This window comes from Phoenix dactylifera, chromosome 18 (assembly GCF_009389715.1).
Source record: "Phoenix dactylifera cultivar Barhee BC4 chromosome 18, palm_55x_up_171113_PBpolish2nd_filt_p, whole genome shotgun sequence".
NCBI classification, from domain to species: domain Eukaryota; kingdom Viridiplantae; phylum Streptophyta; class Magnoliopsida; order Arecales; family Arecaceae; genus Phoenix; species Phoenix dactylifera.
In genome coordinates this window covers 2,497,696-2,520,674 of record NC_052409.1, presented here as the reverse complement: position 1 = coordinate 2,520,674, position 22,979 = coordinate 2,497,696, and the positions used below count along the sequence as shown (strand labels likewise).

Here is a 22,979-nt window from a genome sequence, read left to right as displayed (position 1 = left end):
GTGGTAAACTTAGTTCTCTAAACGGGAACTAGCCGTAGCATTTATCAGTTTGTGTCCGGTGAGTGATATATACTCTCCAGCCCGGTTCCTGGTACCACCCACTTGGCCCACACGTGTGAAGTCGCACTCCAACACGTGCTACATTTTCTTGCTATTTTTATTCTAATCGAGGAAAAGAAATTTCTATCACGAGAAAGGAAGAACGCCCGGACTTCTTTGACAGTGAAAGAGAAGACGATGGCCATTTCACCGAACTTTCTATTATATTACTACATGATGGTTATCTTAGCCCGAACAACATAAACTCTCAAGATAAAGGTCGGATTGCATCTTTGATGCGAAAAAAAGAATCATCTTGCAACTTGCTCTTTGCAGAGATCTATATAGATAGATGAAAGAGAGTTCGAAGTGTGTTGCGAAAAATGATCTATGGTTGATATCGTAAAAAAATAATTATTATTTTTTTTATAAAAAGATACAATCTGAATTAGATTTTGTGCTGCATTCAAGCTATTTATTATGCTGCCGTTTTATATTTAGCCATTGATTGCTTATAATTTAGCAACCAATCTTTTATGCAAAGTTCTGTTTTATTTTGACACATTGATGCCTCCTTATATACAACGCTGCAAATGGATTATAGATCAAAAATAAGTTGTCATAGAAATCAAGGGATGGAATTAAAATTATTACAGGGGCAATCCTCATGTCAAACCAAGAGGTGGCTCTCGATTTTTTGTATTTAAGCTCTGTTCTGTTATCTGGATCTCTTACCTCTGCGGCCCACTGAAATAAAAAGAAGCTTCGAACGGTTGGACGCAGGGCGTCCCACCCAGTTCCGTTCTCTGTCTATAAATGAATACGCGGAGGGGAACGGTGGCCACGGCTTCAGGCTGACATCCAATCTCCTAATCAATGGGGCTTTCGTTGCTCCCTTCTCCTTCCCTCAGTGCTCTCCCTCCCACCTCTTCTCTTCTGCTCTCCTTCTCTCCTCCCGCCTTCCCTCTCCAAACTCTCCCATTCCGTCCTCTCCCTTCGCCGAAGCCTCCCACTCCCTCTGCCACCACACGAGACTCCAACTTCCACCCGCTTCTCCGAGAAAACACACCAAGTTCCAGCCTTCCCGGCCTCACGGCCTCGCCCTGACCTCCGACGACCGGACCCATGAAGAGACTCCAACCACATTGCTCCATAAAAGAGCAGAGCCGAGAATTCAAGCCCAGCCCCTTTGCTCTGAGAGGTCCTCTGCTTATAAAACAGAACACAAGCACCGAATGACCCTCGCCGAACTCTTGGACAGGAGCGGAGTCCTGCCCGTGTCCGTTTACGGCAATTTGGGATGTACCGTCGCCGGAATTCAGCATGATTCGAGGGAGATCAACTGGTCGAGACCTCTTTGTCTGCTGTGCCGGGTCGAAGACCGACGGCCACCTGTATCTTTCCGAGGCTCGCGACCGAGGAGCTGCGGGCGGTGTTGGCGGACAAAGAAATCGGTAAAGACGAGATCTTGGTTATTGCGAGGCTCTTGTCGTAGTGAGGACACCAATTCGTTGCTTCCTGTTCTTGCTGCATCCTTCTACGGGGCATCCTTCGAGGAGCCTCTCTGTAGTTGGGATCACAGGAGAACGAATGGCAAGGACGACGGACGGCCAGTTTGGTCAAGTCCGTCCTCGAGGCAGCTGGGTCGAGGGACTGGGATGTTGGCACCCTGGCGTACTACATCATGGCGACAACAAATTGGAAGCTCCCAACACAACCCCCTGTGCTGCAACCAGTACAGAGACTGATGGCTGAGATGGTGGGCAATGGGACTGACGCGCTCGTTATGGAGGCTTCCTCTCATGGGCTGGAGATGGGAAGGTGTGATGAAATAGACTTCGACGTCGCAGTCTTTACGAACTTGACAAGAGACCACCTGACTTCCATGGGACTGAGGAGGAGTACATGAAGAGCAAGGGGAAGCTGTTTGCGAGGATGCGTCGATCCCAGGAGGCATCGGAAAGTTGCGAACATCGATGATCCAAGTGCTTCTTACTTCATAGCGCAAGGGAATGCAGATGTCCCTGTTGTCACCTTTGCCATGGAGGACGAGAATGCCGATGTGGAAGCCTTTGGAGTTGGAGCTTTCGCTGTTCCGCGACACGGGCCATGATCGGCACGCCGCAGGGGATGCTGGAGATTGGGTTCTGGGATGGTGGGAGGTACAATGTCTACAACATTCTTGCAGCTGTTTCCGTCGGATTGCGGTGGGAGCGCCATTGGAGGACATAGCGAAGGGCATTGAGGGGGTGAAGGGCGTTCCAGGAGGTGCCGAGCTAATTGACGAGGGGCAATCATTTGCGGTGGTAGTGGACTATGCTCCACACCCCGGATGCTTTGTCCAGACTTCTGGATGCCATGAGAGAGCTTGGTCCACGGAGAATTATCACTGGTATGTGTGCTGCTTCTCAGCGTAGTTTTTACTCGGCTCTTTCAAATTTAGCTTCTATATTTCAGCTTTTGGTAATGAATGGGAGTTTGCAGTAAGTCTGATTGAAGTCCTTGGTAGATTTGTTAAACCATCTTATTATCTTCAGACGACTGTCTTTTTGGTTAAGGGGGAGAGTTATGGGTACTGGGTAGACAGAGAAAAAACTTTGACTTGGTTTATTTATATGCAATAATTCAGGATCTTATCCAAAATGGCTAGTCAGAAGATATTATTAGGTTCCTTGATCCTGTATAAGTACCGAAGATTTACCCAACAAATAACCTCGCACAGGTCCTCACATTATATACCAAAGAAACACATAATAATTAGCGAAAATGTATCTTCCCTAGTTTGCAGAGCTATAAGATGCATTCAATCTTCAAACTTCACTTTGAAACAGAAGATAAGAAACCTTAAAGATTGGTTGTATACAGTTACTTAATGATGCCCGGACTAGGCGACTAGATCTTAAAATTTTGAACAAGAGAAGAAGACACAATGTTGACTTTTGAAACTCCTAGTCCTTTAAAAGGTGTGTTTGTGTGTGAAGAGACTTTTAGAACTCCTAATCTAGCCGAACTATGATCTATTAGCATATTAATTTGAAATTATCTCATCTTTTTTATACCATTTGATTATATCAGCTATTTCCCATGCGTTTGAAGATTAGCCCTGCTCATTGCTACAGCTAGAAGTCTAAAGAGAAAAGTTTGAGATAATTTGACCTTACTTGACTGCATACAACTCCTCTTTGTTGGAATCCAGCTCTGCTTCTGGCTCCTCTATGCACCTTTTTGGCATATCTACTTTTGGTGTCTAAGTTACCCTCTGGGCCTGAAATTAATGGAACCTTTTGCACCTGCACATGTCCATGTGCTGTTGGAGACTAAGCAAAAACAAAGACAAAGGCCAAGGAATAAAGGAATGTTGAAATAAATTTTGGTAGTGAAAGGACTGGAACCAATAACATTAATTTAGGTTAAACTTTCATGGCTAACTTTTTAATGAAACCAATAACACTAACTGGACAGAAACTTGTTTACTTGCTAATGTTTTGTATCAGTCTCGGATGCGGTGGAGAAAGAGATCTGGGAAAGAGACCTTGATGACAAAAATTGCATGCGACAAAAGCGATGTGGTTATCTTGACATCCGATAATCCAAGGAACGAAGATCCATGTATGTATCCTCATCTTCAGTATGAATCCTCTTGAGCTTTCATACTATTTCTTACTTCTTTGAAATTGATGAATTATTTGAAACTTTTTGAGTTGAATTTTGACTAGGCTACTGAGTAGAATGCAATTACTAACTTGGTAAAGGTCCTCCTCTCCTTGCATTTAATTAGTGGATATCTTGGATGACATGTTGATGGGAGTTGGATGGACCATGCAAGATTATTTACAACATGGTGGAAATAATGGCCACCCAATGCTTCCAAATGGTCACAAGCTTTTCGTTCATGACATCAGAAGAGTAGCTCTGCAAGCAGCAGCTGCCATGGGAGAGGAAGGAGATATCATTGTAACTTACTTATTCTGGCCATTTTTTACATAATTTTCTTCATATCTTTTACTCTAGCATACCTCATTCTGAAAGTTCCTATTTATGGCTAAGTTATGTTCAGCCACTTATTCACACTTAAGCTGTTAGTTATATTTAAGCTGGCCACATGCTTGTTTTAGTGATTGAGCATGACATGGAAACTGTTTCAGTTTTTCAACTTTGTGAAAGACATTTGAGAACTAGGATAGTTGAAGTGCTTTGCCATGCATTAAGTTCAAATATATTTGGCCTCTTAGATCGCCATTCCATTTACCATCTTGCAGTATGAGTTTTTACTTCATCATTATTTGTCACGCTTTTTTCGGGAACATATTATATGAAGTTAAGAGTGTCCATATTTTCCAAGGAGTATTGTTATATGACTATTGTTATGTGCATACAAACAATTCTTTTGCCATGTGTCGAGAGAGAATTGGTGCAAGTCGCAAGATTTGTTGTGAAATACTGAAGTTTGGTCGAATATGGAGTTTCCAAATTGATGAATTTTTTATGTGCACAAGATTGGTGCCCAGAAGCATTTTCCTTTCCAAGCATCACAGGAAATCACTATACCTAACCTATGCCATTTCTTATAGTTGCTGCTGCTGCTTGTTTGCTAACCTAAAAATCTTGTAATCTTGTTTGCTGTAGGTTGTTGCAGGTAAAGGCCATGAAACATATCAAATTGAAGGTGATAAGAAGAAATTTTTTGATGATAGGGAAGAGTGCAGAGAAGCATTGCATTATGTACATGAGCTGCATCAAGCAGGGATAGACATCAGCGAACTCCCATGGGTGTAAGGAGAAGATTATTTGGTCATGTTGGATATTTGTGCATATCTCTTCAGTTCTGCCAACACTAGTATTTATTTATAGATATCTTTGCAAACTCTACCAATGGGAGATGTTGTCCTTGCATTCTTTTTTAAAGATCCCAAGCCCAAACAACTTGAAGTCTTTAAATGTCCTCATGATAGTTTGTCGAAACAACCATGATACTAGAAGTTACAAATCTTCACAGGTTTAAATCAATTAAAATAAAGATAAAATTAGTTGCAAATGACTGTTGTGAGTTAGCTGTTTATAATTTTGGCTGATAATGTCAGGTCCTCCTCTTTTACATCTCATATCTGTAACAGGTTACTGAGGCATGCAGCATTGATATTTTCTTCAAAAGAGATCGAAGCTCAGTATAAACTAACAGATCCAGAGTGACACTTGGAAGCCATGTATCTCACTGTTTGTGCTGCAATAAAGAACAAATACCACCATCCATCAAGATAGAAACAATAACAAAAAGTTATGTTAAGAAGCAACAAAAGAGTTGGTATTTTGTATAAAGTTCATACTGTGCTCCCATGCTGGAGTACTACCAGGTTTGCCACTCACCTCGAATCCTAATTTTCTCAGCAAGTGAACTTATAGATGAATACTAAATTTTTTTGGTCAAATGTTTAGACAAACATTAACCCAATTCTTAGATTGGGATCCATCAGTCATTTATTTTAAGGCTTGGTCTGCCACCATTCTAGCTCGGACCAAATTCATGACTGCGAATCCTAGCAGTAACTTAATCCCCTACCCCTGACAATGATCAGGCTCAGTCTCATCCTGACTAGCCCCCGGCAAGGCTACCCGATTGCCTTCAAACAAGTCCCACACATTGTCCGGTTTCATTTGCATGCTTCAAAGGAATTCCCAGGACCAACATTTTGGTTTTGTTGCCCTGGATGCCATCTCTGATCCATTAGCTCATCTGAAGTTATTGTAGATCATACTGTAAGGCTGATCTGCATCTGCTTCTTTCTCTGGTCTGCATGAAAAAAAGGAGAGGTGACCAATGATTGGAGCTTTCAGGATTCCTTGCAATGGCTAAGATTATTGCCTATTTTCTCATTTGAACCTTGACAAAGACTTCATGTCAAGTTTACTGTGTATTCAAAATACTTATTGAGAACAACTTTAATCTTGATACCTTAGGCATTTCAGCTTCGAAGCTTATGTGAAATAAAAACAGGACATATTTTGCCAAACTTTAATTGTTTAATTGTAGTTTTAGACTTAAAATATTTAGCTTTTTTGGCATATTTTCATCTCTCTTTCTTCAATGCTTGTGAAGTAGTTTGGGCAAGCTATCTAAATGCATGAACTTTTAACCGAAAAGTACTCTCCTTGAGTCTTTTATCCCTTGCTGTTGGTTTGGCTCAAATTCTATGTTCAGTTATCTGATTTATCTCTTGCTGTTGGTTTGATTCTTTTTCTATATTTTCAGTTAGCTTATGCAGATCGAGCCTGATTAGATCGGCATGCTGCTCTTCTTGGTCCACTGTGAATGCCAATGCTTACTGTGAACAACTAGTCTTTGTTCTGTAAATGCTATATTTGTCTACATATCACAATGATGACAGAAGGTCGATTCTGTAACAATTTTTGTCTCATAACTAATCTGTCACTCTGAATCTTCATGAAGGATTTGGTCAGAAATTGTCGATAAAAGAGGATATGATCCATGAAAGTGAATTCAGTAGTCTTTATAATTTGTCTTTATTTTTCTAATGCTTCCTTCATTCAGACAGAATCTATTCTTGGAAACAGGTTCGAGATAAGCTCATGAAGAAAGACGGCACTCCAAGCTATACTAACACAATTGTAATCTTTGTCCCTTGGGATCAAATACCATTCAAACTCCTGCTGGTACATGATACAAGTATATTTGTTAACCTGTACAGCTCTTTCCATCTTCTATCTTAGGGCTATCCTTTTTAGAACGAACTTAATAAGATACCTGTCAACTGGAATGCTCCTTCCACATATAGAGACCATCCACAAGTCCATATGCTGTGATTTTCCTGGAACCATAGACTGGGAGGTTTCCTTGATAATCTTACAGCAGTGAAATTAAGTACTAGGAGTTTTCTCATGGATGGAAGTAGTGGAAATCCAGCCTTGAAGGCCAAGTATGGTTGGTCATGTTAGGTAAACTTGACAAGAGTCCCAGTTCTCACGTGTTATGGATATATATTCTTCTTAATTTCTACAAATTAGTGGCCCAGCTGTAGCAATTGATGCTGAAAGGAGTTGGTCCTCAGGCCTCAAAAGTCTCATGAAATGAGTTTAATAGAACTTGGAAGCCTAAACCATGTGAACTTGCTGGTGTACAATGCACCTTTACATCGGCATGACACCACAAAAAGCATACATGCGATGACCCATTACATACTATGAGGATCCGTGCGGGCGTCTGTTTAGTCCCACATTGGCTATGTATTACGTAGATCTTGAGTACTTTTACAGAACTTAAAAATTAAATAACATCTTATGATTATCTTTTTTGAGCAAGATCCTGAATTGTTATAAATGGTATCAAAATGAATCTGGCTCATAGCCTACGCAGACTAGGACACTACAGCATGAGTCTAGATGTGATTCATGATCACGAGGAATTGTGTTATGCATTAGTAATGAGAAAGCAAATGGTGTACGCCAGTAACTTTGGTTTGAGCAAGACTAAAAAAATTGCGTTGAAGACCAAGAGTCATCTGCACGCACATTAAAAAAGAACAAAGGGAAAAAAAAATAGAATTAGGAAAAAAAATAGTCAACGGACGACTAAAAAATTGTATAGAAGAGCAAGACTGATCCCCACATACAAAAAACAAAACAAGAAAAGAAAGAAAGAAAGAAAATTAGATGATAGTTTCACAAGCTTCGTTGGTTTTGATTACCAGTCTCGGCCGACATAAACGAATGTCTCATATGCTTCTCTAGATGAAACCGACCAACCTTTTGGCTTTTTCCTTAAGTTTTCAACTAGCATTGTAAGATGTTCGCCGGGTCTAAAAAGGATTCATACTTAGGGAGAGATGGGCCATTTAATTGGATCCGTCAAAGAATTTCCTGGTCTTTTCTTTTTCCTTTATTCTTTTTCAATGCTACGGGACACAAATAAATTGAAAAAAAAAAGAACAAGATGTTACGACTTAAGACTTCATTCAAAATGGCTAGTCGGAAGGTATTATTTGAGTTTTTTAATCCTGTATAAGTACCCAAGATTTCTTCGGCGAATAACCGATGTGAGACTCAACAAACGCACCCGCACCCGCACCCGCACAGGTCTTCACATACTCTCCCGTTCAAGCCCTGATGTTCTCGTCAGGCTAAGAGTTCAAATTTATTCAAATTTAATCACAAATACCACGATAGGCCCGTGGTCAGCCTTCCGGTTGCAGTGTTCCCTAGTCCATATAGGCTACGGACCGAATTCACTCTGATACCATTTTTCACAACCCAAAATCTCATCCGGAATGGCTAGCCAGAAGGTATTATTTGAGTTCCGTAATTATGTATAAATATCCAAAACCTCTTTGGCGAACAACCGATGTGAGGCTAAACATATGCCCATATGGTTCTCACACAAGTCACAAGGTGCTGTGCCATGGTTTGTCATTAACAACCGTGAAAGAGACTGCACTTGCCATAACGAAAGCTGTAACGTCAGCGAACCACCTCATGCCTTTCACGATGATCTAAAGACTTTTGGAACAAGCACACCAAGGTCTTGAGAATGTCATTGTTTTGATCCTTTCTGATGTTCCTTTTGATGGTAACTCGAATTAAAATAACTGCAAATTGATGACAGCAATTGCACATACGAAAAGGTGAAAAGGAAGCCTTTTGCTCTGAATGCCTCTGAATCATCAAGTTTACTGAGCCCTATGGAAAAGCTTCTAATATGATCATTAGAGGAATCTTCTCCTGTTTTCAAGAACGGATGTTCTGCTGATAAATGGAAAAAAAAGCACAGAGCAGCATCAAGTATAAAAAAAAATACTAAAGAAATGTGATAGATACTATGAAGAATCTATTTTTTTTTTTTCTTGTTCTTCTGATGGCAAATGGGCAATGGTGACAGTCCAGAGTTATGCAAGAAATTTTCCACTGCGCATTTGCAGAGTCTTACGTTATGGCGACAGCACCGTCCTTGAGATGCCTCGGTGGGCCCTGCAAAGCTGTGATGATGCTTACAGGGCATAAAGAAATATATATACAATCCAATTTTTATATCTGAATCAATAACCTTGCCATGGATCGATGCATGAAAAGTCATGACATGCAAATGGCACTAGCAGTTGGCATTGCTTGATGGCTGATATATTATCATCCAATATACCAAAGTTCAAAGATCAAGATTGTTTTAATATTATTTGCTCTCCATCACTTACTTTAACTAATATTATTCCCACATATTATTTGCCTCTTTTTTGAGAACGCAGAATAAGATTGTTTTAGAGATTACCGTATACAAGGCCTTTTTTTTTCTTTTCTTGCTCTTCCTCTCTCAAGTAATACTGCTTTTTTTTTTTTTTTTTTTTTTTGATACAACGACATTACGGATGTGGATGCGGACAATAAAGTCAGAAAACAAAAGGCTACATCAGGGGGCGGCCCAAAACATTTGGAGGCCTAAGGCGAACTCACTAGGGGAGGCCTTTTTTTTTTAAATGATTAAAAAATTTAATAAGTGTAAAATACTTTAAAATTTTATTTAAGAATTTGGTTGTCTATCTCATTTTGTTTCATTCTTTTATGTCATTTTCTAACTCTATTTCGGGTGGCATGCTCTGTTGCTAATTCCTGAGTTGAATTTGATGTGGTTTTTTCCTTGTTTGTGACAACAATCTATCTAGAGCTCCTTTTTGAGATTGAATGAGTTTATCGATTTTTCTTTTCTTTTTGAGTTTTTCATACCCATATTCATATTTTCTATTAAATATTTTAATCTAAAAATAATATTATCAAACAAAGTAATTAAAAAAACACCACAAACAAATTAAAATATAAAAAAGTTGAAAATGATAAAATTTGATTGTGTCAAAAAAAAAACAAACTCAGGTCCCGATAAGTAGTGCCGAACTTGATGGGGAGAAGAGACCGAATAGTGCCGAACTCGACGGCAAGAAGAGGCCGAACCGCCGAAGTCACAACCAACCTATAATTGGACAAAAAAAAATCAATTGTAGTGTCTCTAACTTGACTAAATCAAAATCAATTGGACCAAAAAATTAATCAGTTGGCCATTTATTTCCTTAACTTTTCCTATTATTGTATAACATTAAATGCAATAAGCCAATAACAACAACTTAGAGAAAAACTCCATAAGATAAGCCATGTAAATAGTCAAGAATCCTCTGACAAATAAAATAACGAATACAATGTAACAGGGGCGGCCCAAAACATTTAACTACATGTGAAATAGACTCAATAGTCATTAGTGATTAGTCAATAGATAGGCTCACCACTGTGGCCCTGCTTGGGAATTGGGATGCTAACGGAGGACGGTGGTCCGTGGACTTTGAAGCAGAGCTGACGAGGCCAGAGCCGCGGAGCGGCGGAGCCCGGAGGTCGGAGGAGCCGAGGACGGTGAGGAGGAGAGCTGGAGAGGAGATCCGGACTCCAGAGTCCAGAGCAGGGGCGGTCGAGCCTCAAGCCGTCGACGGGTTCTTGCCTTCTTGGAGCCGGAGGAGGAGCCGAGGAGGACAGTAGCCTTTAGAAGTTGAGGCTAGAGCGGAGCCGGGGAGCTGGAGGCCGGAGGCTGGAGGTTGGAGGTCGGAGGAGCCGAGGACGGCGAGCAGAGTTGGAGAGGAGATCCGGACTCCAGAGTCCAGAGCAGGGGCGGTCGAGCCTCAAGCCGTCGACGGGTTCTTGCCTTCTTGGAGCTGGAGGAGGAGCCGAGGAGGACGGGGGCCTTTAGAGGTTTAGAGGCTAGAGCGGAGCCGAGGAGCCGGAGGCCGGAGCCCGAAGCCGGAGGCTGGAGGTCGGAGGAGCCGAGGACGGCAAAGTGAAGTGAAGAAGCACTGGGGGGACAGCCGGAGAGGAGAACTAAAAAAGCCGAGTCTGCCGTTCAGCAAAAAAAAAAGGCACCGGTGGAGAAGGGGGGAGAGAAGAGGGGAGCCGGGGAGGAAATGCCCGTTGCCTGTCTCAGCTGTCGTAGGTCGTAGCCATGCCCGTCGCCCAGGCCGTAGCCTGTCTCAGCTATCTGTCGTCGGGGAGATGGGGACGCACTGTAGCTGCGTAGCCGTCGCCCATCACCCTTCTAGCTTTTAGATGGGAAAGCTCAAAGCTGTGCAGCCGTGCAGGCAAAAAAAAAAAAAAAATCTCCACGAGTCCATGGGCAGAGTGGGGCCTTCCATGAGCTGGGGGCCTTAGGCGACTGCCTCAGTCGCCTAAGGCCCGAGCCGGCCCTGGGTTACATAAAGGCTCTGACGCGAATCTACTGTCCAACCAAACAAACCCACCAGCGTGATGAGCTGCAAAAAAAGCAATCCAATCAGTGGCCCCGTTTGTCTCCCTGTAGACGTGTGAAGTCTAATAAAAGTGGCACTCCTTCATCAATCGGTGAATCTCATAGATCAACAGCCGGTTCTCAGCTATGCATCTTCGACCCTGGATCCATTCAAACACTGTGACCGAATCTCTATCAAGAATGATATAGTCCGCATCCAGTACCTGCCTCGCATAGCAGATATTCTCCCAGACTGCTCCAAGCTCGGCAAAAGAAGTAATATTGCTTTTGCATGTAGCAAATTTCACAGCAACCAATTTGTATATGAAAATGCTGTCATTGTATGGTGCAAGGGACCCAAAGGCTCTTACAATGCCTTTGATCATCTGGCAAACCATTCTTCTGGTTCTAATTTGTCAAGATCTTCTCAAGTATGGCTCTCACAAGTAATGTTTAGGATGTGTGCCAGGGATAGCTTCCGTGTAGAACTAGAATTCATCTAATGGAGACGTACGACAACAGCTGTTAAAAATGGTGAATCCGACCCCTCGTCCTCAGGAGCCATTGCATGGGGCCATGGCGAGAAAGGAGCATGGGGCTATTAAAGGTCCGGCATGGTGGTTTAGTTTGCAAGGTCCTCGCGGTGATTGGTGGGCAGAAGGTTAGCAATTAAGAGTCGCAGTTCAGGATCTGTTTTAACTAGATTTTAATTTGACATAAACAAATTTTGATTATAAACAATTAGCTCATTCAAATCTATTCATTAAATCTTTGATTCATTTATTTTTTTTAACACATTTAATAATTAAATTGTATTATAACTGACCCATTTAATCTATTTAAAATCTGTTTCTGACCTATTTAATCCAATCCACTTAACATATTTAACCTGGTTAAATTTATTTAAATTCATTAAAAATCTATGCAATCCATTTAGTCTGATTTAGCCTGTTTAATAAATGAGTTAGTACATTGGATCAGTTATCTGTTTAATAAATAGTTGAGATTCTAATCTAAAATTTTGATCTATTTAGTAGATAGATTGGATTTAAATTAATAAATTTTTGATCCAATCGGTATTCAATTCGGTTTAATTGTCATCTATAAGAGTAATTGTAAAAAAAAAAAAAAAGGAGGAAGGTTGATTGGTCAAACAGAAAAGAAATTACTAACTTCATTTATTTATCATCAGCATGTAACACGTGGAATGCATGTGAATGTGCTGGTCAGCTAGACCAGGGTCTATTTATATGGTGAAGATAGTGATATGGTTGAACCCTATGTCGCGCCTTTCTAAATTCTAATGCTATAAGTTTTTCTTCCAAAAAGCGAGATCCAAATTCAAAACCAAATACAAATTAAAAATTTATACCCAAAAAGATTAGTAGCTGGATTCTGTTTCAGCTGAGAATCGGAGAGTCATCAAATTAGACCTTGTTTTAAAAGCTATTTAATGTATTTAAATACTACATCATAAATTGAGAAATGCTAAAACTGTAAAAATAAAATGGTAGTCTTAAAAAAAAGCAACAGGGTTCATCCGACTCAGTAAACCTCTACCTTGGTTGAAACTTACTTCCTACCAGCACCCTATTAAATGTCCATCATTAATGAGTGTTGTATGATAGAATAAGGAAGGGACAGTGGAGCTGACGATAGATGATAGATTAAGATGACGTTTGGTGATATAAATGAAATCATAAAGATGGTCTTAAACCACCAATAATCTGATTCTGATTTCTGATGAACTAAAATTACTATGATATACTATATTTTAATAATTAAATAATTTTAAATATTTATGAATAATTTGTTTGGTATGTTATAAAAATTCAAAGTGGTCGGACATATCATATCATAATATATTGCATAAAATATAATTATTAATTATATAAACTATTATAATAAGTTATCAATATATTGACTATTAGTTTATTCTATAAAAATATGTTTATTTATGCTTATAATATATTATTATTTTATTCTGATTTGAAAAATAAGTTAGATAGAAATAATATATTAAATAATTTTATAATATAAATATAAAGCATAACAATATATGTCTATTATACTTTAAAGTTATAATTAAATAATAATATGATTATAATAATATAATTTGACTCTAGGTGTACCCCGAAATTTCTCGCAACGATCCCCAGAGTAGTAAAGGTGAAGAGAGACAAGATTCCCCTTTCAGACACTCCAAAAGCGGGGAAAGAGAGATTATAAAAGGAAGAACGTGGGAGAGTTAGGGAAGGTAAGCTCGGTTTTTGAGAAGGGAGTAGCAGTGGAACGGAAGAGCTCTTCATTCTTCTTGGTCCTTCTGCTTCTCCTTGGACTGGATTACTCGAAGGAAGCGAAGGAGTTGGTGAGCTCGTGGGTGTCGGGATTTCTCCGGCAGCAGGAGCCGCAGATGGAGAGGCGGGGCTATGGGAGCCCCGCGAGCGTGCGGTCCTCGGGGAGCGCGAGAAGTGGGCTGACGGAGATCGAGGAGGAGCCGGCGGTGGCAGAGGAGGCGGCGGAAGATGTGAAGGTGTACGTAGCACTGGGGAAGGAGGTGAAGGAAGGGAAGGCGAATCTTCTTTGGGTTCTTGAGAAGACCTCCTGGGAGAAGAAGATCGTTATTCTCCATGTCCATCGACCAGCGCAAAAGATTCCAATGAGTAAGTTTCTCATTTGTCTTCTAACAACTCCAGAGATTAGGAAAGAAGGGAAAAATTCGTTTTTTCTTTTTTGTTCTTTTCTTCGTTCTCTTAGATTTCGTTTTCATTTTCCATTTGATTTGGTGGGAACTGAGAACCGTCACTTGTCACTCGATTCAGTTGAACTTAATTATTGATTGCTGATACAAAAAAGGAAACCTTTTCTTAGGGTTTTTCCCTTCTTTGTTCCAAAATTGGTTTAAGTTTGTGGTTCTGTAATGATTCGGAGTTGAGCTAGGCAGGGAAGGGAGAAAAAAAAAACTTTTTTTTTCGTTAATTTTCTTGAAAAGTTATGGTGCTGATTAATGGAGGCCTGGACTTTTTAATGAAGGTGGAGGAATTAAGATTCTGAAAAAATGAAGGTAAAAGTCACCGTCCAGGATAATTCTGGAAGATAAGTTAGAAATTTGTTACTGGGCCTACCCAAAACATATTAAAATAAACAATAATTTTCCTTGTTGTTGTCAAAGATGTTTGTTTCCTTAATTCCTTGTGAACTTTAGAGTTGAGAGAGTTGAGAAAGAAATTATTTCATATGAAACACGCGTGCATCTTTTGCATTTATTTTTCCATTTTTCACGAACTTGACTTCCATATGTTTCTCTGTATTTTATTTTGTCGTTACGTTTTTTTGCTACAATTTTGATTCCAGTGGGAGCCTGGTTCCCTGTTAACCAGCTAAAAGAACGTGAGGTCGAAGCATATTGGCAGCTTGAGAGGGAGAAAATGAACAAAAGTTTAGATGAATACCTGGACATATGTGCATGTTTCAAGGTGAATTTGCCACTTCCCAGAATTCCCTTTCCCTCAGTTTTCCTTCTCACTGTAGAATGTTGCTGCCATCAGGGTTTGCTAGCTTCTGAACAACTTAATGCAAGAGCAACAAATGATATATTCTTTTTATCAAGGCTTCTGTTCTTAACAAATAAAAGGCAAAATCACTCTTAAGCCAAAAGTTTGAGGATTGAAAATAATAATGAGAGAATTTCATTAAAAAAAGAAAATAATAATGAGAGAGGAGAAAAAGTAGTGATGTTTTAAGTCATGCCTTAAACAAAATTTTTGTCCTACAGGTACAAGCTGAGAAACTGGTGTTTGAGACAGATGATGTTAGCAAAGGGCTGGTGGAGCTCATAGCGCAGCATGGGATCACCAAACTGGTCATGGGAGCAGCAGCAGACAAACATTATTCAAGGTATGCATTGCATGCTCTCATTTGTTATTTCATTGTGAACATAAATATCAGATTCTTCAGTACTTACAAAGATCTAATTGTCTTATCTACCATGTTAATTTAGTGCATAATAGTATGTGTTACATTTTCAGGTAAAAATTTGGGGAAGAGAAGAGTCATAAAATATCTGTACTCTTCATAAATTTGTAGCCCAGCTACATCTCTTATTTGCTGAATTTCATAAATTCAGTTGTTTATTTTATAATTTTTGAGGAAACTAAATATTGAATTTTTTGCATGTCTTGTACTACGTAATTTGTTCAAACTGATTTTTTTCTTTTTTCCATGCATGAATCTAATTTTCATGTCAGTTCATATAAGATATTTTATGACTTTGATAGGCTGTCCATGAACACCCAGCTGATCACCAGAGGATAAATAAACATAAAAAAATGCCTTTCTTTTTTCTTAATGTTAGGTGACTATTATTGTTGGCTTCCAAAATTAATTCGAGGCCTTGTGAACACAGGAAGATGAAGGAGCTGAGGTCCAAGACAGCGCTCAGTGTGCAGCAGCAGGCTGATCCATCATGCAAGATTTGGTTTGTTTGCAGAGGGAACCTGATCTACATGAGGTATGCTTTTATTTTACGTATCCAACCTAGATACATAAAATAAATTGTTATGCATTGCGTTTGATTTACATACAGCTACTGAAGTCATTATTTGTTCATTGATTTTGTTTATTCTCCATGAGACATTTGTAGGTTGAATTTGTGAATAAGACCCAAAATTACTGTTTTACCTGCATTACTGTAATCCTACTTCCCATTGAATGGACATATCACTTAAATGTATATCCTTATTTTGAGTATTTGCTCTATATCTTTTAATGATATTCATAAATTTACCCCTGAAGTTAGATGCTGATTGATTCTTTTCTGAGAATTAGAGACACCCTAGAATTCCATAACTAATTTTTTTTTGGTATTTCAGATTTATTCTGATGAAATTAGTCCATTCAGGGGTAAATTCTTTTGTATACTTTGCAATATTCTTTCTTCCAGCACAGATACCTCTGCGAGGCTCTCAAAGGAAATTTTTTGTCATTGAGAGATCAAACTTAATTGCCAATTATAAACCTCATCATGTGCATTATTTTGTGGAAATATCATGTGCATTATTTTGTGGAAATCCATATTTTGCCAGGAGTTTAACAGTCTTTAAGTATAAAATATAGCAAGTCAGTGATGAGTTATTTAGTGCACTGACTTCAAAAGTAGGTACTTCTGCTGTGGAATTGTTGTCGTATGTCCACTGCCTACCTTATTATATGATGCAAACTTGTTATTTATATTCCAAGCCTATTTTGCTTATTCTGCAACATTCAGTTATGTCTCTTCAAAACGTAGGATATTTACCTACTCATTTATTTTCAGCTAGAAATCCTACTGTATTCAGAAGTTTGTAGTGATGACCTGAGTGTTACCTCAGCGGTCATACCCTTCCATTTAAAAATGGGAGGTCCTGGGTTCAAATCTTGGGTGGTATCTCTTCAAGATCTCGACTTAAGTAAGACACCCCGGGCATTTGTAATAACAGTTGGGACTGGTTCCTATTCTTAGAAGAAAAAAAAGTGAAGCTTCTAGTGCTTCAGTCATCCCGATAGGCCAAAACCACCATAACCATCTAGGAGGATTTTTATAAATAGATTATTATTTATTTATTGTTTGAGTTCTAGTTTGTATTAGATGAGTCCTATTAATATTAGGAGCTGTTCGGGATTGCTCTTGCTAGAGCAATGGGTGCTGGTCTTTAGTATAGGAATTCCACTTTGGTCCACGAGTGAGGGCGTGGCATTATTGGTGCTTTACTTGATTGTTCCTAAGTCAATGGTTAGGAAGTTAAAATTTCATTAAATTAGAACACCTCATACCAAGAGTTCTTTTTTGAGTTTGAGGAGTATAGCTCTTGTACGGGAAGGACTTGCCAAAGGACCATATCTAGTGCCTCATCCCTTGTATCTTGGGAAGAGACAGTTGTGGCGAGCACCAAGTATCATAGCATTCTTGTGAAGTCTCATCAAGATAGAATAATATGGTTGTGCTCTGCTATTGGAGTGTCGCATCATGGAGAGAGGTTGGGCATCCTCTTATGGGACAGAATTGACTCGGCTTCTAGCTGTGAGTTTTGTTATTATTAATAAAATTTTTAGTTCTCTCTTGAAATTTATTTCTCTCTGCATATAATATCTTCTTGCAAGTTTGCTTCTGTGTTTGGTGCTTGTTCTTTTGGATCCTAGGCATCGGATGGTCCTCCTACATAATATTGTGCTATTCTGCATCTGGTGTCTTTTGTACAGTGAGCCAGCATGGATAGTACTAGATTTGGTCGTACTTTACTCATGTAACTGTGATCTTTGATAAGCTTTTAGATGCTTGCTTATCTCTCATTTCTGTATGCTTTGGGTTCTTATTTTCAACAGGGATGCTGATCAAGATGGATCTGGAATGGTGCAGTCACCAACAGCCAGCTCAAGTTCCATGTCCAGCCAATCTGAACAACTGAGATCGGAATCCTTACCTCAAGGGCAGTCCGAGTTATGGAACTTGCTTGCCAACCCTAGGCACGAAGATTTCAGGCATAGATCAAGATCTGTCGATTTCAATTCACATGGAGGGGCAATGTCCACAGCTTTACCTCATGAGGGCCTCACTAGTCCAGGTAGCAGTAAGCCGAGTGTTACTGATCCCTGGGAGGGGATCACAAGGAGCTTACAGTGTTCAGACCGTTCATTGTGTTCTGTGAGTGAAGAAGGGCTCAGCAGTGTGGGATTGACACCAGCTCTTAAGGACGAGGGGAGAGAAGAGGGATCTTTGAGTTTACCATCAGTTTATGAGTCTGAGGATCTTCAGTTTTCATCTTTACATCATGGTTTGGTGGGTACATTTTATCAGTTAAAAAAATGCTCTGGTATTCAATGATGAGGAAGACAACATTGTTATTAATTTTAGAATTGTTAGTCAAAGTTCTTTATAGTCTTCAGTATGCAGGATCACAGTTACCCTAACAGTCCAATATTTTGAGAGAAAGAAAAAAAAGTCCACCAAAATTCAAACGATCAAATCTGTGTCAGGATCGCATTGTTAAATGAGTCACATATAGCTGTTAGGGATTAATTACAATCATGATGAAAATGTAATTTCTCACTAGTGCCCTAGTAAGCTATGAATCAAGATGACATTCCTATCTTGTTTTCATGTTTAAGGGATAAAAGAAAACTTAGATACAATGAACTTCATGGTCATCTGCAGGATGATGTTGGGACACATGACGAAGCATATGAAAAACTGCAGCTTGCCCTCATGGAAGCAGAGAATTTGAAATGTGAAGCTTATGAAGAGTATTGGAAGCGTCAGAAAGCTGAAAGAGATTTATTTGAGGCTACCCGAAGAGTAAGATCCTATTGTAAATTTTTGTAGTTTTGACTTTATGATTTCGTTACTTGTCTTCCTTATTCAATCATGCCTACCCTGATCATTAGATAAATGTGGAGTTCCGATTTCCCGGAAAAATGACAACCATGCATTAGAATTGGACTACAATGTCATTGGCCAAATTTTCATCTAATTAAATATTGCAGTCATCTAAGTTGAGATTAAGGAGAAAAATATCAGGAAAACAATCTTTTCACTTCATTCCTGCATCTTATCATTACCAGCTCGCTTCTTCAGGTCAAAGCAGCAGAGAATTTATACACCAAAGAGATGAAAGAGAGGAAAAAAATTGAGGAAACATTGGCCAGAGAAAGGATGGAATTGGAGAAGCTCAAAAAACAACGAGATGATATCTTTGAAGAACTCAAAAAGGCTTGTGAGAAGAGAGTGGCATTGGAAATCCAAATTACTGATTCTGATTGCACTGTCAAGAATTTTGAAGAAAAACTATCAGAAACCCATGATCTCCTCAATTTACTCCGACTAGAACATGAAAAGTTGCGGAGTGAGCGAGATAATACAGTTAGAGAAGTTGAAACGCAGCATCAAACGAAAGCAGAGATGACTAGTAGCACTCATGGAACAACAAACTTCTCAGAGTTCTCTTACGCGGAATTGAAACAAGCAACTCTTGACTTTGATGATTCGTTAAAGATTGGAGAAGGCGGATATGGAAGTGTATATAAGGGTTTCCTTCGCCACACAACAGTGGCTATAAAGATGTTGAATCCTCAAAGCATGCAAGGACAGTCAGAATTTCATCAAGAGGTAAAATCTATAACAGATCAAATCTCAGAAGGTTATTTTATTTACCTTTCATTTGAGATTATCTTGATGTGAATTTGGCTATTAACACGATGGTGACGGATTATAGATATTTTTGATTCTAAAAACCATGTGCTTTGACATTGATCTGAAATTTTTCTTCTTTGGATACCATTGCAGGTGGCTGTTCTGGGTAGAGTGAGGCATCCAAATCTTGTCACCCTCATAGGAGCATGCCCAGAAGCCGGGGCTCTCATTTATGAGTTTCTTCCAAATGGAAGCTTGGAAGACCGCCTGATTTGCAGAGACAACACCCCGGCTCTCTCTTGGCAGATTCGTACCCGCATTACTGCAGAGATCTGCTCTGCGCTGATCTTCCTCCACTCCAACAAACCCCGCGGTGTGGTCCATGGTGATCTCAAGCCAGCCAACATTCTCCTTGATGCAAACTTCACTAGCAAGCTTGGTGATTTTGGCATCTGCCGCTTCCTTGTCCAGTCCAACACCAGCACCACCCTCTACTGCCACACCCATCCTAAGGGCACCTTTGCCTACATGGACCCCGAATTTCTTACCTCTGGCGAGCTCACACCACACTCTGATGTGTATTCCTTTGGCGTCATAATCCTACGCCTTTTGACAGGAAGACCAGCATTGGGTGTTATCAATAAGGTGCGGGAGGCATTGGGAAAAGGATGCTTGGATGAGATACTCGATGCTTCTGCAGGGGGCTGGCCTTATGCGCAGGCCAAGCAGTTGGCTCATCTAGGTTTGAAATGCTGTGAGGCTAAAAGAAAGAGACGTCCGGATCTCACAGGGGAGGCTTGGAAGGTGCTTGAGCCCATGATGAAGGCTGTCTCTTCCAAGGGGCTGTCTTGTTTATCGCTGAGGTCAGCTTTAGAGGACAATAACTGCATCCCATCCTTCTTTATCTGCCCAATATCTCAGGTTAGAATTATTTGGTATTTACTGTGCATGATTTTAGTTCTTCACAATCCAGTCTTTCAGTTTTGAACTACTTGATTTCTTATGCATACTAACCCACAAGAATAGTCCAAATAGATGGTGTTGGCTTTCTATATCCTCCTTTTCTCTAATTGTTGGAAGGGCTCCAGCTATTCTTATTGCAAGTTCTTTGAAATCCTTCTAATGGCCTCCGAATATATTACGTTAGGTCCTTGTTGTCCCAACAATTAACAATAATCTGGAGCCCCTTTACTTGCCTGGACTTGTTTCAATCATCTTTCGGAGGAAACGGTGGGGAAAGTCACCTCAGATTTCATGAAGGTTATGAATTGAGTATAAGAACGAGGACTTGTTCCAACTTCATGGTACAGGCCAATACCATATCAAGTGATTCTCTGCCACTTCATTCTCAGCCCTCCAACACCCTGTTATATTCATTCTTAGCTCCATCTTTCATGTTTTAACATACGTCCACCTTATTGTTTGTGTATTGTCATGTCCATCATTTGTTTATATTGCTAGCCATATAAAAATCATAGGCCTTATGCTTTTTTTATAAAATTTTCCATTGAGACTCAATGGCATGTATCAATTATGCAACTTCCCAAAGGTCCCAGTTCATCTACCCTAATCTTATTTATTCACAGTCGTGGGCATCCGACACATTTGTGTATAACTTATTTTCTCCTTACTGGCTTTCTCTTTAGCAAAACTTCTTGTTCATATTCTTGAATGATGTTGCAGGAGATCTTGAAGGATCCACACGTTGCAGCAGATGGCTTCTCATATGAGGCTGAGGCAATAAAAGGTTGGCTTGATAGCGGTCATGAGACATCACCCATGACCAACCTCAAGCTTCCTCACCGCGGACTTGTTCCCAATCGTGCCCTTCGTTCTGTGATTCAACAATGGTTGCAGCAGTGAAATGATTTCCATTTCACTTACTTTGGTTGCATAACCAACCATACTTGTTCGCACCCCACTCCACATCAGAGAGGTCCTAAGCTCTTCGGTCATGTTTTTTGGTGATATAATTGGTGCTCACAAGCATCTTTTTTTTCCCCATCTGTTTGTCGAAAACATTTTTTAGTGAAAGTAGAGAGGGTTGCATGTTGTTGTCTATATATTGAAAAGATATGGGATGAGTTTATTTCGCGTTTCAGGTTCATAAAATAGTTCTTTCTTTTTTGTGAGAAAAAATAGTTCTTTTTTTTTTCCTTGTACGCTTCCATATAAACTGCAATAGATTCTCTTCTCTGAAAATATGTCTATTATTTGTGATATTTTGCATTCCTTCAACATAATGACGTTTGCTTCCAAATTGGCAGGTATTTCTCCATGGCCTGTGGAGAATTCATAGCAAGAGGTATGGGTTATATGAGGACCGTGAGAAATTCTAACAGAGAATTCTTTGATGCAATTCTTCCTGGTCATCATTGCTCCTCGATGAAGCATTAGAGGTGTTTACGAATATTTAGGGTTTGTTTGGATGTTGGAAGATCTTGTCTGTTTGATATGATCTTCTAACGAAGCATACTTATCTGAAAACACACCACTGAAACTGTAGCAAAAAGTGATTGGATTGCCGAAGTTAGTAACGTATCCATGTCCTTCAAGCATTTGATACTCCTCCAACTGCCCCAATCACCTTCTAACACCCTTTTTCTTTTGCAAATTCAATAGTCATGTCCCGCTGGAAGCTAGAAGATCTAATCAGATCAATAAAACCTTCTGGCATCCGATCAAGGTCTTAATTGTAAAGAATAGTTTTTGGGAGCTACGGAGGAAGTTTCGGACTCATATTGCTCCTAGGTTGAGAACGAGAGTTAAACTTTACGAGGTTGAATCTTCGGTTGTTTCTCAGTAGCTCAAAGTTAGTTGATTGTTGGTTGACAAGTCATAGGTTTGAATCCTATTTGGAGAGATTTAATTAATGCTTAATTAAAGAATGACAAATTGAATTAAAGGGCTCATATAAACCATTAGGAGTAGGCAACCTATTCTCTATCTTTGTTTCTATTGCATTCTATCTCATCATATCACATTTTGTCCTACGATATTTGAGAATCACTATCAATACCTCGACGTAGATTCAGATCTAAATGTGGTTTTCAAGTTAAGTTCTAAATTAGTAGATACTGTCAAAAAAAGAGGTGGTACTATATGCAAAAATGCAGTAGAATGAAAGAGGTAAATAAAGCTTTTACACATTTTCGTATTATTGAGCCAATTAATTTTATCTCAGCTAGTTGGTAATTATAAGTTTATAACAGTTATAGCCTTCATTATTTACCTTAGAAAATAATAATTTAAGTTTTTATATAAAAATATCACCTATCATCTTGGCTATCATGATATTATAATGGAGAATAATGGACAGTGGACAAGAAAAAAACATCATTATTTTTTTCGTTTACTTTTCATTGAATAGAAATATTACTTTTAGGATGATACACTCCTTTTTGGAAGAAAATTTGATGAAAACATTTAAAATATGAAAATATGATTTTATTTAATGCAAGGTACAACTGAAAATGGCAGCCGTAATTTACATTGTAAAAATCCATTGTAATTCTAAAA

The 22,979-nt window shown here is 39.3% G+C and overlaps 1 protein-coding gene and 1 pseudogene across 2 annotated transcripts; both read left to right on the top strand.

Moving 5' to 3' along the window:
• The first annotated feature begins 1,274 nt into the window (after nucleotides 1–1,274).
• Nucleotides 1,275–6,507, top strand: LOC103699952 (annotated as a pseudogene).
• Nucleotides 6,508–13,511: 7,004 nt separating this feature from the next.
• Nucleotides 13,512–21,664, top strand: LOC103698606 (U-box domain-containing protein 33-like). 2 transcript variants are annotated; one of them, XM_008780636.4, is made up of 9 exons: nucleotides 13,512–13,959; nucleotides 14,651–14,772; nucleotides 15,072–15,193; nucleotides 15,702–15,806; nucleotides 17,657–18,110; nucleotides 18,486–18,626; nucleotides 18,906–19,436; nucleotides 19,614–20,381; nucleotides 21,144–21,664. In XM_008780636.4, exons 1-9 carry the CDS (start codon nucleotides 13,710–13,712, stop codon nucleotides 21,321–21,323), a joined length of 2,673 nt encoding a protein of 890 aa, XP_008778858.2. In that variant the 5' UTR covers nucleotides 13,512–13,709; the 3' UTR covers nucleotides 21,324–21,664. The 2 variants fall into 2 exon arrangements, with proteins under 2 accessions (XP_008778858.2, XP_008778865.2); XM_008780643.4 differs by having other exon boundaries at nucleotides 13,889–13,959; nucleotides 14,677–14,772; nucleotides 21,144–21,662.
• The last annotated feature ends 1,315 nt before the right edge of the window (nucleotides 21,665–22,979 follow it).

Coding starts and splice junctions, on each gene's coding strand:
- LOC103698606 (XM_008780636.4), top strand. CDS start 13,710: ATGGAGAGGCGGGGCTATGGGAGCCCCGCGAGCGTGCGGTCCTCGGGG. Junction 15,194..15,701: donor GCAGACAAACATTATTCAAG/GTATGCATTGCA, acceptor TTGTGAACACAG/GAAGATGAAGGAGCTGAGGT. Junction 18,111..18,485: donor CATCTTTACATCATGGTTTG/GTGGGTACATTT, acceptor GGTCATCTGCAG/GATGATGTTGGGACACATGA.